The 15848-nt window shown below is 36.3% G+C and overlaps 1 protein-coding gene across 1 annotated transcript in view; it reads right to left on the bottom strand.

Moving 5' to 3' along the window:
* The window catches only part of LOC137071477 (calcium-binding protein 7), a 47790-nt gene that overhangs the window by 13461 nt on the left and 18481 nt on the right, over positions 1 to 15848 (bottom strand). The window contains exon 2 of the mRNA XM_067439512.1: positions 1209 to 1352. Within this exon, the coding sequence (XP_067295613.1) occupies positions 1209 to 1352 (144 nt within the window). The remainder of the gene's footprint in view (positions 1 to 1208; positions 1353 to 15848) is intronic.

Genomic DNA, 15848 nt, shown 5'->3' with positions numbered 1-15848 from the left:
TTAGTGTCCTGTCAACATTTGTGTGTGTTTACTCGCAGTTTATGAGGACATGATTCGGTTTATGGACTATTGTATGCGACTAAACCTTAGCAGTAGCAAGCAAAAACGGTTTTGCACGTCAGACTAGTGTAACGTTATACATAGAACAACAATGGAGTAACCTTTAGCTTATTTGAATGATGAAGCACGATTTGTGAGAACGCTAGGTTTATGTTTGGGTGGTTTTACAATAATCAAACTGACACCTATTAATACCTTAAAAGGTACATATCAGTACTTTAAGAGTGTGTATTAGTACTCACTGTCTTTTTTTCTGACAGTGTATAAAATGTCTTTATTCAGTTTGTTTCTTATGCTCCAAACAAAGCAATGACCTAAAACAAATTAGGGGATAGTATGTAGTGTGTAATATGGCTATTTGTGAATGTAAAAGGTCTGCAAAGTTATAAAGATTAAAGTGCACAACAAAGAGTTATTGTCTCCCAGAAAAAAGTACTGATTCTGAGCTGCCTAAATCGGTCCTCTACAATTCCAGTCTCACTTCCGTAACATATCAATGGAAGTTTTTTTTCTAATGTGCATAATAGCAACTTATATTATTCATTGGGTGTCCACAAACAACAACTACTTTGACCTGCCCTCAAACACTGTAGTTGTAGCTGAGAAGAAACATGTTGTAGCAACATGTTGTGTTGTCTTCATGTCACAAAGATGCTGTTTTCTGCACAACGAATCCACTTTGCAAGCAGGACTCAGGCTCAAATGAATACAGCAAAACCAGCACCATTGTTACTGTTGGTATGAGTGTGTATGAAGTACTAAGGAAGCATCCGGAGCTGAAATTCAGTCATGCTAATGGCCGTTTGATTTCAGACACATGCTGTATTTCACAGCAGATTGGGCCATCTGACCAATCAGAGCAGAGTAGGCTCTCAGAAAGGAGGGGTTTAGAGAGACAGAATCAGAAAACATTTAAGCCGAGCTATTGATCAAACCATTAAAGTAACTGTGAGTAAAGAGGGGATGCTGCAATATGTATTTTATAGAAACAATTGTAACCTATTGTAGGAGACCTTTAAAATAGCATACTATGGGTACTTTAAGCAGCCTGGTGGAAACATTAGCACACCAGCATCCCATGGACGACTAGTTATTCAGTTCTTTCCTCATGGCAGTCTATTCACAGTCTTGTGTAAGTGTCTCCTCACCATCCATGTCGAGTCTCTGAATGATGACCTCTAGCTCGACCTCATTGGGCATGTACCCTAGAGAACGCATGGCCATGCCGAGCTCCTGCTTTGAGATGAAGCCATTCCCATCTCGATCAAACACCTTAAACGCCTCCCGGATTTCTAAGGGAAGAGAGTCACACACAGATCTGTAAGACGGTGCTTTATACTTCCAATATTAAAGGTATTACTCTGCAACATTGTTATAAGAGACAGATATTAAAATCATCACACCCAAGTGACTCAATGAAAAAGGATGATTAGAGTATATTGATTTCTCCCCACAATAATTCACTTTCTGCTCTTTAAAAGCATTTAGCAGAGCACAGCCCCTCTTGACTTGATTGATTTTAAACAAAGGAACAGGATGATTTCCGTTCGTTCGCATAGGTTTGTTAAAAGATGGGAAATTGCTAAAACGCATATGGTCGGTTGAGCCAACTTGTTTCACTGTATATGCATTATACATCATCATTAAGTCATTTGTAATTTTCCACTTGTCACGCCATGATGCCATATTCATAATTATGAAATATGAACCACACAGGCTGCAATATATTACTATAAATTCAGATAATATATTCAATTCAGTGTATGTACTGTGGCTTGCTCGCTGTGCTGTAGGTGTGATAAATGGCTATTTGGACATGGGGTCCAAACAAAATCAGCACATTAAATCTATCGCTACCCTGAGTGAAGGAAATTAGGGGGGGGATATAAGAAAAATACAAGAAATGCGGTCCAAATAAGCCAAACGCAACAGATGGAGAAAGCAACTTTATTCCTCATTACGGTGGAAGTAAGCAGATTTCAAACGGAAGTAAAGTGTGGCTCTAATTTGCTCATTTCAAAGCAAAACTATTTAGCTGCAAGCAACACATTTGGAAACCCCCCAAAGAATGAAGTTTAAGGAAAATAAGATGGTTCCAAGATGCCCTATCAACAAGATGAGAGAAAATCAAAAAGGATATTCAGACTCATTTACAGATTTTAATGATCATAAACATGTTTCTGTTATCACACATCACTCAAGAAGCTCAGCAGTAGATCATTTGTGTATGAAACACTAACAACCAATAACAACTGGACTGAAATTCAACGATTCTGCTTCCAATAACTTTTCACAGACTTTATAGAAGTGCCATGAATGCAATCCAATAATAGGCCTTAACCCCTTAATTGTCACCCCCCTTTTTGAGAATACTTAAAGTTCTGTAATTCATGAATGCTTTGGAATATAGACTTAAGTTTGGTCTTGATTTAAAGATGACAATCAGCAGATTATTGGCTGAAGTGAAATCATTTTAAAATATGAAGTATTAGAAAAGTTATGGAAGTTTAAATTTATTGAAAATGAAAAATACAGTACTAAATATTTCATATTTTATATAAAATAAATATTTTACAAAAAATGTTTAATCTAAAATTACTATGAAATTAAAGCCATATGTCTAACCAAATTGTGTTTCAAATTTGAAGTTGATATCACAAAAATTGAAGTCCCCATGAAATTTTGTTTAGGTGCTATACCAAAAATAGCCACCGGGTGTCATTCAATTTTCATTGATTGTTTATTTGATGTATTTTCCTGTAAATTACTGTCCAAATATCACTTCCATCAAAAAACAGTCACCAAATACGGAACATTGAGACTCAGACCTTTCAAATGATGTGTTTTGTCAAGAAATTATGTGTTTTGTGAAGATAAGAAAAGATTTTCATTACAAAGTAGTTAAAGATTTTTTTGAGGGGCACTCTTGTCATATATTACTATTTTACTGTCATCATGTAATTTTTATCATAAAACAATGGACAAGTATCTCTTCAGGAGGGTTAGACCTTTCCAACAATATATAGTTTGTCATGATTACATTCATATTTAATTGAAATATAGTGAAGTAAACGTAGGCGTCCCGTATACGGTTAAGGGGTTAACTATATATTAAATTGCAATACTAAAACATAAATGTGGTAACATATACTTATTAAATAATATAATGCAACAAACTTTTAAATTTGAACTGAACTAGTTACTGAGTCAATGAGGACATCTTAAATCTGCATAAATGGAACAAGACAGCAAAAGTGTACCTATTGTGTATCATCTACAACAAAAAACTATTAAAAATAATTATCTATTAAATCCCCTGTTATATCTGTACCTGTTATAAGTTAATTTATCTTTATTGATTTTTATATTTTTATTTTTATGATATTATAGTTTAACAGCGTCAAACCACTAACAATTTCTTTAAAAAGTATTTCAAACAACGCCAACAACCAAATGCATTAATATGATGCACTGTATTTTGAAAAGCAGCAAATATCAGAATAACTGTGAAATCATTACATGTAATTGTTTAGACATCCAGAACTACCATTGAATACTTAAACTGCAACTAATAAAAATGTATTAAACAAAATGCTACAGGACTGATTTCAATATTATTTGAAAATTATTTTATTAAATAGAGTGCGATTTCAGAGTGTTAAAACATTGTAATGTACAAATAAAATAATATTAATCTTGAAATAACGTAGCATGTCTGAGCACATTGCAAAAATGATCATTATTCAAGTCACCTTTATTTATACAGCGCAGATTGTTTCAAAGCAGCTGTACAGAGATCAACAGGAAAATTATGATTCAGTGATGTAAACAGAATTCAATCTAAAAAGACAATAGTAAACAATCATTATTCAGTTGAAATCAGTTCTGTATTAATTCAGTTCGGTTCAATAACTGTAAAATACATTAATTATGAAATGTTAATCAAATTCAGCTAAAAAGCAGCTCTGCAGAAAACAGGTGAGTTCTCATTCAACAGTGTCGGTGCAGTCAGATCCGTAATATTGCTTATAAAGAACACAAAAACAATAAAACTTGAAGTCTTCAACTGAACAAATAATAATTTCTTAGTCTACTACATTACAGAAATAGACAACAGGTCTCTTATCTAAATATATCATTGACTGGCAGTCAGGTAATTACTGCTATGCAAAGCAAATGTGATAATTATATATTATAAAGACTTCTCAAAGTGCCCCTATTACAGTTTTTCGAATATCCCTTTTCAAACAGTGTGTAATATAGCCGTTTGTAATTGTAAACGTTCTGCAAAGCTGAAAATTTGAAAATGCACAATAAATAGAGTTATTGTCTCTCAAAAGAATCGAATTTGAATTTCCTGGCTTTCACACTTCACTAGAAAATCCATTCGCATAATACGCATCTACACCATCAAACAACTTGTCCCGCCTTCATTTCTCTGAAAACTGCTTCACAAATCGCTAAGTTCAACGCACGGTTCGCAAACCGCTTGCTCTGGAAAGATGGGTCAGTACCCAGCTGGTTATTTGGACCAGCTTGCTCCCCAGAATCACAACCTGTAAGTATGAATAATTATTGATGTTTTCTACCGGGTGTTCAAAATACTTAGTTTTGTGTTTTGTATTGTGCTTCCAGCTAACTCACGTTGTTGAAATACACACAAAAAATGCACTTTTGTTAATTACACTCAAATCATACTTGTTCACATTACTTAAAAAACTCATGTAACGAAATTAACTTAAGTTTACCAAGTTGTTTCTACTAAAAATCAGTATTTTCAGCTTTACTTAATAAGTGTTTGTTCGGTCAGTTTAACATTGTTGAGTGAAACGAACAAACTGGCCAGTGGATCTACACTGTAAAAAATGTCCCTGTAAAAAAAAACGGTAATCTACTGGCCGCTGTGGTTGCCAGCATCATACTGTAAAAATACGGAGCACTGCTGTTTTTTAAATTAACAGCTCAATACCGTTTTTTCAGCTACAGTAGGCAACTGTAAATTACAGTTGTCTACTGTAGCTGAAAAAACGGTTATTCCCTAAAACTGTGTCTTTTAATGCAGATTGCATGTCATTCTTACATTCTTAAAAACCTTAGGAATGGATAAAGGAAGGAGCAAGATTTGTTTTACAAACTAATGGAACACATGCACAGTTATTGACACAGTTCCTGTACGTGCACCGCAATAAATTAGAAATATACACATGGGTTTGTTGATGTGCATACCCTTGTTAATGCTGATTAGTGAGGAATTACAGTTCAACATCTCGTAATATACCTCAAAATGAGTATTATATTCCTGAGATATGTCCTAGTCCCCTTGCGATAGTTCTTCCGATGTTTGCGCTCAGATTGATATGGTAAAATCATCATCATCATCATTACTGTCTTTACAGAATCTCACTGAGGACTGAGGAATATGTTTAGTCTCCAAAACACATGGTGTAAGAGGTAGACCAATCACAACAGACTGGGCTATCTGGCCAATCAGAGCAGAGTAGACTCGTGGAAAGGAAGGGTTTAGAGAGACCGATTCATCTGTTGAGCCACTGGAGAATCATTGAAAAATGTGGTGATGTGCAATGTATATTACGATAACATTTAAGTTTGTTTTTTTTTTAAATGTTATACCTTTGATGAATATAAACCTGTTGTAGTAGACCTCCAAAACAAAATTAGGAAGCTTTAAATATCATAACAGGGACACTTTAATTTCTCTAGAAAACTGGTAAGCCGTGTTAAATGTCAGTTTTCTGTTGGGTTGAGTCGCTACAGTGGTGGTTCCTAAAGTTGTCCCTGTTATACTATTTTAAAGGCTTCTAGTTTAATTTTGGAAGTCTCCTACAACAGGTTTCATTTTCTCATTATATGCATTGCATGCCAGTGGATGCCACTGAAAACACGGTAAGTCCATCCCTCACAGCCTCGCTTTCATACCCGTCATGGCGCTGATCTGAATAAGGTCTATAGTGGACTCGCCAATATTCATTGTGCAACAAAGCTTTTGGGAAACCCACCTCTGCCTGTTGCTAGGCAACTACACAGCGGTTCCAGCCTACTATTGTAAGGGTTGTGATTAGACCACAGCCCTTCCAGCATGATAGCGCTCGCTTGTCACAGCAAAGATCAAAAGTTACTCATGAAAATAGCACTCTCTATAAAAATAATAATGATATCATTGAAAGTCAAGCATGCACCTAACAATGAAGGTTTAGGGTTACTTTTAAAACAAATAGATTTTAAAGAATTTAAGCTCATTGTTGATGACAAAAAAAAAAAACTTTAAAGGAACACTCCACTGTTTTAGAAATAGGGCTTATTCAACTTCTTTCCTACATTTAGATATGTGGACAAATGCATGTTTTGTCTCAGTGCATGCATTGTTTTAGTGTGGCAGGGTCGCCGCTACACTGTAAAAAAAATTCAGGTCTCCAATTTAAAATTTTCAGGTGACTGATCACATCTAAATTTTTCAGTTGGCCAAATTGAATTTCTGTGAATTAAATTGCAACAATTGACAGAATTTCAATTCGGCCAACTGAAAAATTTAGATGTGATCAGTTACTAGAAAATGTTCAATTTATTTTTATAAAAATATTATAAAATTTTCAAAGACTTAGACTAGCGTAGGTTAGCATAATGAATTGAATCATATGTTGCCTGCTAGCATGTCCCAAGTCAAAGTGATCCATTAAAGGTCCCATTCTTCGCGATTCCATCTTTCAAACTTTAGTTAGTGTGTAATGTTGCTGTTAGAGCATAAATAATACCTGTAAAATTATAAAGCTCAAAGTTCAATGCCAAGCGAGATATTTTATTTAACAGAAGTTCCCTTTCAAAGCCTACAGCGAACGGCCGGTTTGGACTACACCCCTGCCTTCCTGCTGTAATGACGTCACTAGAACCGTTTGTTGACTAACCCTCCGTCCACAAGAACACGCAAAATAGGGGGCGTGGTCTCGTGGCTCTCCCACGTGGAGAAGAGCGCGCATTCAGCGCTTGCATCTCCCCGTTATGGTAAGAGGCGGGACCTTTCCGGGCAAAGTGCGCTAAGCTGCTGTCCAATCACAACACGGGAAGCGCTGGCCCAATCAGAACTCGTTACGTGTTTCTGAAGGAGGGACTTCATAGAACAAGGAAATCATCAGGCCGTTTTTAGGACAGAGGACACAGCGCTGTACAGATAAGTAAATTGTGTAAAAAATACAGTTTTTTTACACGCGAAACATGAGCTCATGTTATATTGCACACTGTAAACATAATCAAAGTTTTGAAAACACGCGAAGAACGGGAACTTTAAAAACCCAGCGGATTCCCAACGAGTACAAATACCAATGCAGATTAAGACTAGGCAATTTCCTAGATATTGACTTGGGACTATATTATCATGATATCTCTGTGCCAGTGCTTCGACTGTGCTTCCCCATAATATAGTCCCAAATCAATATCTGCCTAGGAAATGGCCTAGTCTTAATCTGCATCGCTATTTGCACTCACTGTGAATACCTAGGCCACAAGAAGTAATTAGGTGGGGTTTTTAATGGACACCTTTTACTTGGGACATGCTAACTGGCAACATAGGATTCCATTCATTATGCTAAGCTAAGCTAGCGGCGACCCTGCCAAACTAAAACAATACATGCACTGAGACAAAAATGCATTTGCCTACACATCTAAATGTAGAAAATGAGTTGAATAAGCCCAATTTCTAAAACAGTGGAGTGTTCCTTTAATATGCAATTTATGATGTCTTACGCTGCTTTGCATAATTTTTGGAAAAAGTGAACGACTTGAGTATTTTTCAAACTTTATCTTTTTGTGTTTTGCAGAAGAAAGCAAGCCATGCAGGTTTGGAATGATACAAGGGTGAGTAAATGAATGAGAAATTGTGCACTTTGCATCAGTGAGTCTGGTTTTCAAATGACTAGATTTTAAAACATTCATCATTCAACTTCATCAACCAGGTAGATCTGAACAGCTCTTATTTTTTTATTTTTTTACTGTTTTGTTCAAAATGAACCAAGCACCAATGTGCCTTGACGCATCACCTGCGGTATAATTAACATAAATTACAACTTTCAGCTCATTGCATGTGCGATGTTCATAAATACAATTAGCCTACACTTTCTTTTGTCTGACACAGAAGATGGTTCCTGCGAATATAGAGGCATAAGCCAACATCAACAGCACAGAGATTTTACGTCTTGGGAGGAACAGATAGCAATCCGATTATGGGATTTCCACAGGTTTCCTTGGAGTGAAAAACATTTCGATTGGGAAAGTCCATGCCAGAGCACAACACGCTGCCAGATGCTGTGCTGCTGGCAATGATTCAATTTGTTGGGAAACCTCAGTTCTTTGCCAAATCCTCGTTAACCTACCATATGTGTTTTGCTATTATTGCGACTATTTTATTTATTTATTCTTTCTCAAACCACACAAATTCATTGAAGCCTAAGGGATCTCCAAAAAGACTTTGCTAGCTTTACTCTAAATGTGTCATTCCCTGATGTTGTTTACTTCTGAATATGTGCACTAACTTTAGTGCAAAATATGAAATAATTAAAACAGTCAAAGCCTCCCCGACATTATATAACTGTCATCCAGTCCCTATACTCAGAACCAGTTAAAACACTGTTTTTCACTAGGGGAAAGAGATGTGTGTATATATCCTAGTCCTGAAGAAAGAGTAGCTATAGAATAGAGATTAATAAAGTGTTCTTCAAAGAAAGCTAATTAATCACTTTCCAGTGTTAACTTGCTCTTTGTGAGAGCCCCTTATAGAGGGATTAAACTGACATAGTCATGACAGCCGGTCCAAATCACTGCTCAGAAAGAGAGAGATAACATATCCATATTTTTTCTGTCCTACAGTGAGATAACGGTACAGAGAGAAGAGTAGGAAGGAATCAGTTTAAAGTCCCTCTCACATGGCATTCATATCTGATGACCACATGCTCAAGGGTGTGCCACTGCATTACGACTTTAAGAATTGGTGTCAATGCAATTATTTTACAGCTTTAATTTTAGAGACCAAAAATTCTTCCATTTAAAGTCAACTTACAATTTACATCATTGATTTGTTCCAAAAATATATTTGATGAAATATGTGACCCAGGCAGGCAAAATGAGTTGCCATGAGCAAATTTACAAAAAATAAAAAAATAAATCAAAGTAATGTAATTTGTTTGAATAGGACAATTTTTTTTTTTTACTGAGCTAGGGTTCCAACACAACATCTAGCAACCATTCCTTAAAATCCCTGGTAATAATCAAATTTGAGTCAACACCTAATATCTACAGGTCCTTCTCAAACAATTAGCATATTGTGATAAAGTTCATTATTTTCCATAATGTAATGATAAAAAATAAACTTTCATATATGTTAGATTCATTGCACACCAACTGAAATATTTCAGGTCTTTTATTGTTTTAATACTGATGATTTTGGAATACAGCTCATGAAAACCCAAAATTCCTATCTCAAAAAATTAGCATATCATGAAAAGGTTCTCTAAACGAGCTATTAACCTAATCATCTGAATCAACTAATTAACTCTAAACACCTGCAAAAGATTCCTGAGGCTTTTAAAAACTCCCAGCCTGGTTCATTACTCAAAACCGCAATCATGGGTAAGACTGCCGACCCGACCCTGTCCAGAAGGCCATCATTGACACCCTCAAGCGAGAGGGTAAGACACAGAAAGAAATTTCTGAACGAATAGGCTGTTCCCAGAGTGCTGTATCAAGGCACCTCAGTGGGAAGTCTGTGGGAAGGAAAAAGTGTGGCAAAAAAACGCTGCACAACGAGAAGAGGTGACCGGACCCTGAGGAAGATTGTGGAGAAGGACCGATTCCAGACCTTGAGGGACCTGCGGAAGCAGTGGACTGAGTCTGGAGTAGAAACATCCAGAGCCACCGTGCACAGGCGTGTGCAGGAAATGGGCTACAGGTGCCGCATTCCCCAGGTCAAGACACTTTTGGGCTACAGAGAAGCAGCACTGGACTGTTGCTCAGTGGTCCAAAGTACTTTTTTCGGATGAAAGCAAATGTTGCATGTCATTCGGAAATCAAGCTGCCAGAGTCTGGAGGAAGACTGGGGAGAAGGAAATGCCAAAATGCCTGAAGTCCAGTGTCAAGTACCCACAGTCAGTGATGGTCTGGGGTGCCATGTCAGCTGCTGGTGTTGGTCCACTGTGTTTTATCAAGGGAAGGGTCAATGCAGCTAGCTATCAGGAGATTTTGGAGCACTTCATGCTTCCATCTGCTGAAAAGCTTTATGGAGATGAAGATTTGGTTTTTCAGCACGACCTGGCACCTGCTCACAGTGCCAAAACCACTGGTAAATGGTTTACTGACCATGGTATTACTGTGCTCAATTGGCCTGTCAACTCTCCTGACCTGAACCTCATAGAGAATCTGTGGGATATTGTGAAGAGAAAGTTGAGAGACGCAAGACCCAGCACTCTGGATGAGCTTAAGGCCGCTATCGAAGCATCCTGGGCCTCCATAACACCTCAGCAGTGCCACAGGCTGATCGCCTCCATGCCACGCCGCACTGAAGCAGTCATTTCTGCAAAAGGATTCCCCACCAAGTTTTGAGTGCATAACTGAACATAATTATTTGAAGGTTGACTTTTTTTGTATTAAAAACACTTTTCTTTTATTGGTCGGATGAAATATGCTAATTTTTTGAGAATTTTGGGTTTTCATTCAAATTAAATATACTCCTCTCGGAAAACTTACAAATAAAGATAATTTTAGATGTTAGTTGCTATTTGGAGCATTGGGATCGCTAGACAAGGACTTAACACATTTTTGTGAAAACCACAAAATTGACCAAAATCTAAAAATGTTACGTTTTGCCTGTAGCTTGAAATGATTCTCTGCGCACTCAGACTGCTTTAGACAGCACAGATGCTCATTTCCATTCAGTGAAACTAATGGGGACGTCATTGGTCAATGAGTCATTTGGACCAAAATGTATACTTTTCCACATTAATTTTTCACAGTATGAAAAAGAGCTGTTTGAACAATCTTCCTAACATCTCTTTTTATGTTCCCGAGAAGAAATGGTGGAACAGGTAAAAACGGATTGAGGGTGAGTAAATGATGTTCTGACTGTATAATCAGATCATGACATCACACTAGCAACAAATCACAAAGAGTTCGGATCAAATTCTGCCATCATCTACAAATACACTTTGCTGTCCCTTTGTTGTCCTGGGATTTTTACTGATATTGAACCTCTGTGTTTAATCTGCTTTCACCTTCCTTTTAAAAGTGCCGGGAGCTTGAAAGGGCTCGCAGGATCTCTATCATGTCAAGGCAGGGTGCTTCTAATACACGCTGAAGCCCTGTTTGATGTATGAAGGTGCAGTTGCACTTCAAAGCTGTAATGTGTTCTCACAGTTCTCATACAGAGATGCTATTGAAAGAGAGAGACATGAAAGTGCATGTGTGGGGTTAAAGAACTGTCAAGTCTTCAACACAAGCCTTCTTCTTTCTCTCAAACACACCTGCAAACAAATTATCTAAGGACAACTAGGATATAATCCATTATGTATGTCACTCATTCGTTTTTCATTCACCTATGGATGGATGGATGGATACAGACAGACAGATCTATGATTGTCTAATGTGTTTAATATGTTTCATCCTTCATAACAAAAGCATACATTCATTCCTAGCAACACTTTTAATGACTCCAATCCCACACTTGGCAATTCCAGTCAGCTATATCCCATAATCTCTCATTTCCCAGTCCGTCCTGCTTCCACAACAGGCTTCCCTTAAATGAGCTCTTTATGTAAAACTCTTAAAAATCAATTTTTTTCAGGGACAATCTTCAACTTCACGGGTTGACAATGAGAGCGTGCCTTTATACAAGCATGTCTATGCGCATCTACCGCCTGTGTGTTTGTGTTCTCCGGACTATTTTTAAACATCTGTGGCAGGCTTAATCCATCTTGTGTGGCGAGGCGGCCCAGCAGATCTGAATATTACAGTAACTATATTTTAACAAGACTCTGGAGTATTCACATAAGCATTAAATACATCGCTGGGTGTTGGCGGGGGATACTCTTGTTTTGAATTCTGATCCCTTAAACCTCCAGAGGAGCCTAAATCACACACGGATTCAGGGGTTGTGGCAAAGCGGTTGCATTTGCCTCCCGGGCCACCAGAATAAAGGCCACTAAAAATGGGAGTTAAGGAGGGAGACCGTGGCAGTGAAACTCATCTTTATATCGTGTTTTACCTTTATGTTTCAAGATGTTTTTGAAAATGAAGAGTCCTTAATGATTAATGATCTAAACAAAGCAATTTTCCAGATTGCACCATAAATAAAGTATGATAAAGGCTCTGTTTATTTGCATGCACTCTCTGCATTGTTTTATTGTCCGATTCACTAAAGGAATTATGCAAATCAAGTGACAGCAAAACGTTGCACAAAAATCTGAATGCACTTCACACAGCACAATTTCTCCATAAAACTGTCCACTGTCAGAGCCAGAGCGCAGAGGTTAGCACACGTGTCATGAACATCACAGTGTCCAGGTGTTTTTTTTTTTTCTGTCACCATCCGCTATATCTTTTGAATAAAAAAAAGAGAGGCAAAAGTCCCCCCAAAGATTTAAGTAAAAGTTCCAAAGGTTTTGTAGGAAAGAAAAAAACGCACTAATAAACATACATTAACCCTAAAAAGAGCAAGACCATAAAGAGAAATCAGAAAATGTATTTATTGCTGTTTTCCATCTAATTAGGACACAAATAATACAATGATTGGTTTTGGTTTTTTTAAACATGACTTTAAAAAAAAAAAAAAAATTATAGTGTTTGTATCCACAAGGATATGTCGCTCCTTTTGGGGTATACATTGACTTTAAAAAAAGAATGCTTGCTTGAAGTTATAAAATAATACTTTTTTTTATGGCTAAAATACGGGGCGGACAGTAGTGGAGTATTTTTACTTTCAAAGTAATTTAATTTTCAAGTATATGTACATTATCTGTGTTCTCCTTGGAAAACTTTTACTTCAGAACATTCCAAAACATAATATTGTAATTTTTACTGCACTGTGTTTCATATTGAATATAATTTAATACTTTATCACATTAAAACAACTTTTACTAATACTTTTACTTTTACTTAAGTACAAGTAAGAAAGTACTGTATGTTTAATGTAATTAAGAGTTAAAGGTAAAAAAAAAAAAAAAACTACTTTAATTGATGAAATGTAGTGCAGTAAAATGTATGGCATTATATATTATGCTTTGGAATGTAGTGGAGTTAAAAAAAAAATCCAAACAATCATTATTTTTTCAATGAAGGTATACCCCTGAAGGTGCGAAGTTTCCTGAGGGATACAAACATTTTCAGATTATGAAAAGAAAAATCATTATATTCATAAAACGTCAACATAAACATAAACAAATACTTATTAACAGCTTTTTAAAAATGCAAGTACCCTCCAAATATTGTAAATGTGAAATATATGAACTTTTACCTGAAGGAGAGTAGATTTGCCACTTACAGTTGGTCATGCTGTTTTTAAATGCTAAAAAAAAAAAAAAATTATGAATGAAGTCAGCAGACCTAAATATTCAACAACAACAAAAAAAACTTTCTAACTGAAACCAAGAAATGACACCTACACTTTCCCTGCCTCTCTCCGCAGCCTCTCAAATGTTTGTATTCCCCAGAATATGTCACCCCTTTTAGGGTTAAAGGAGGGATCCTAGGAAAATATAATTGCGAATGAAGTGATTTGGGCCTGTAATAACCCCCTAGCAATCAATCAGGAGGCCTTAGCAACTGCATAACAATATCATGGTAACCATTCACAACACTCTAGCATCATAACAATGACTTTTGCTTGGCAATCATAACTTACATGTTCTTCAGCCACAAGCAGCACCAAACAAACATGCAAAAACCTGCATGCAGTTGTTTCTCAACATGTTTCCCAAATACATATGTGATTGAATCAAAAACAGGAAATCATGCCCCAAACTCTGTTGCCAGGCAGTCACTTCCATGTGTTCTGATTGGCTAAGAATCTCTGTCTGTCAGGTAGTATGGACATTTTATGCATTGTATTAAAAGCAAAAAACTAAACAAAATAACAAAAAAACAAAAAAAAATGTACAAACCCAATATCGCTTCACTAGACCTGCATATGACGTGGAAATATATAGACTATATCGACCATGAATGAAGAATTTGTTCTCAGCAATTACAAATTTGTTCACTTGCTTTAATAAATCATGACATTTTGAACTAATTTTGATTGGTCAAGATTTACTAATTAATTTACTCGGTTTAGTTCAATCGTGGCCACAAATTAAAGCTACACTGCGTGATATTTTCCCCCATCTAGCGGTGAAAAGGTATATGACCATCCAGTTTCTGTTCCTCTCAATTCTGATTTTGTTTTAACTCCTACGGTGGCCGATTTAGTCCAAGATTAACATGGCAATCCCCCTCTTCACATTAGACACGGTGCCATCGAGTGTTAAAACGCGAAAGGCGAAGCTTGAATTTACGGCTATGTCCCTCTTTAGCTAATGTACTTTCAAGATGGAGGGGCAACATGGCGACCGGCATTCGAACCCCTCATCCGTATGTATTTTCAATGGCATATTATAAACTTAAGAGAATACTTTATTACTTGAAAGAATTAAATATACATTAATGAGCACATATATTTTTGAAAGAACTAAGTGTTTTTAGCTAAGAATAAACTAAAAAAGTTACACAGTGTAGCTTTAAGAAGTCTTATTGAATTCTTATAGTCTAATTTGTTCAATCGTTTTAGTAAATCGTGGCCATGTTGAACTAATTTGTTCCCTCGTTTTGATTGAACTAAAACAAATGAACTTATTATTACAACATGATAAAATTTATTAAAACGAGGGAATGAATTTGTAAAATGCGTTGATGTATTAGCAAGACATGGGAATGAATTGTTATTTCGGGACCACAATACACTTCTTTTTCCCCCTACATTTAATTTGCAGGGTTTCTTATTTCAAAATGCAGAATACAAACTTTAAGACAGAAATCATGGTAAAATGGTTATGAAATGTTTAAAAAAATTAAAGAAAAATTGAAGATTGAAAAAAATGAAATTAACACAAAAATGGGTGCATCACTATTAGTTAAATGAGTAAAAATACATAAATACAAATAAACAAATAACAGCATACTGTTTTGGAACAACATGAGAGTAAGTAAATTATTTTCATATTTAGGAGAACTGTCCGTTTAACCTATTGTAAAAGGTGTGTGTATTTGGGATAAAATATTTAATGTACTTGAATTATCAAATATCTACTCTGATTTGCTTATAAAAAGTGTCTAAACCTGATCACATGATCTGTGGAAGACTTCAGTAAAATGAGATTCTCTTTTGTTGGTTCTCGTCCTGATAATTGCAGGATGACAGAAGTTTGACTCAGGGCGGAAGGCGGATGTCTGCAGTCATTGTCAAACATTCACAAAGGAACGCTGATCTGCTGTCTGAAAAACTGCTCCTAAAATCTGTCACAAGATTTAAAAGAGAAGAGAGGGAGAAAAATCAGGCACGTGCACACATAGACCCTAAGTGACAGCCAGGTAACGATAGTGTCACAGTATTACATATTACAATATCTACATAGAGCCAGTCTAGCTATGTAATAACCCTACATTAACCGCCCTTTTCACAAGATGTAATGTGTCTGATGTCCCCAGAGTGCGTGTGTGAAGTTTTAGCTCAAAATATCCCAGATATTTTTTTATAGGAT

The sequence above is a fragment of the Pseudorasbora parva genome, chromosome 3 (genome assembly GCF_024679245.1).
Source record: "Pseudorasbora parva isolate DD20220531a chromosome 3, ASM2467924v1, whole genome shotgun sequence".
In the NCBI taxonomy this organism is placed as follows: Eukaryota; Metazoa; Chordata; class Actinopteri; order Cypriniformes; family Gobionidae; genus Pseudorasbora; species Pseudorasbora parva.
Note: the sequence above shows the minus strand (reverse complement) of the source record. Positions and strands in the feature narration are given on the sequence as shown.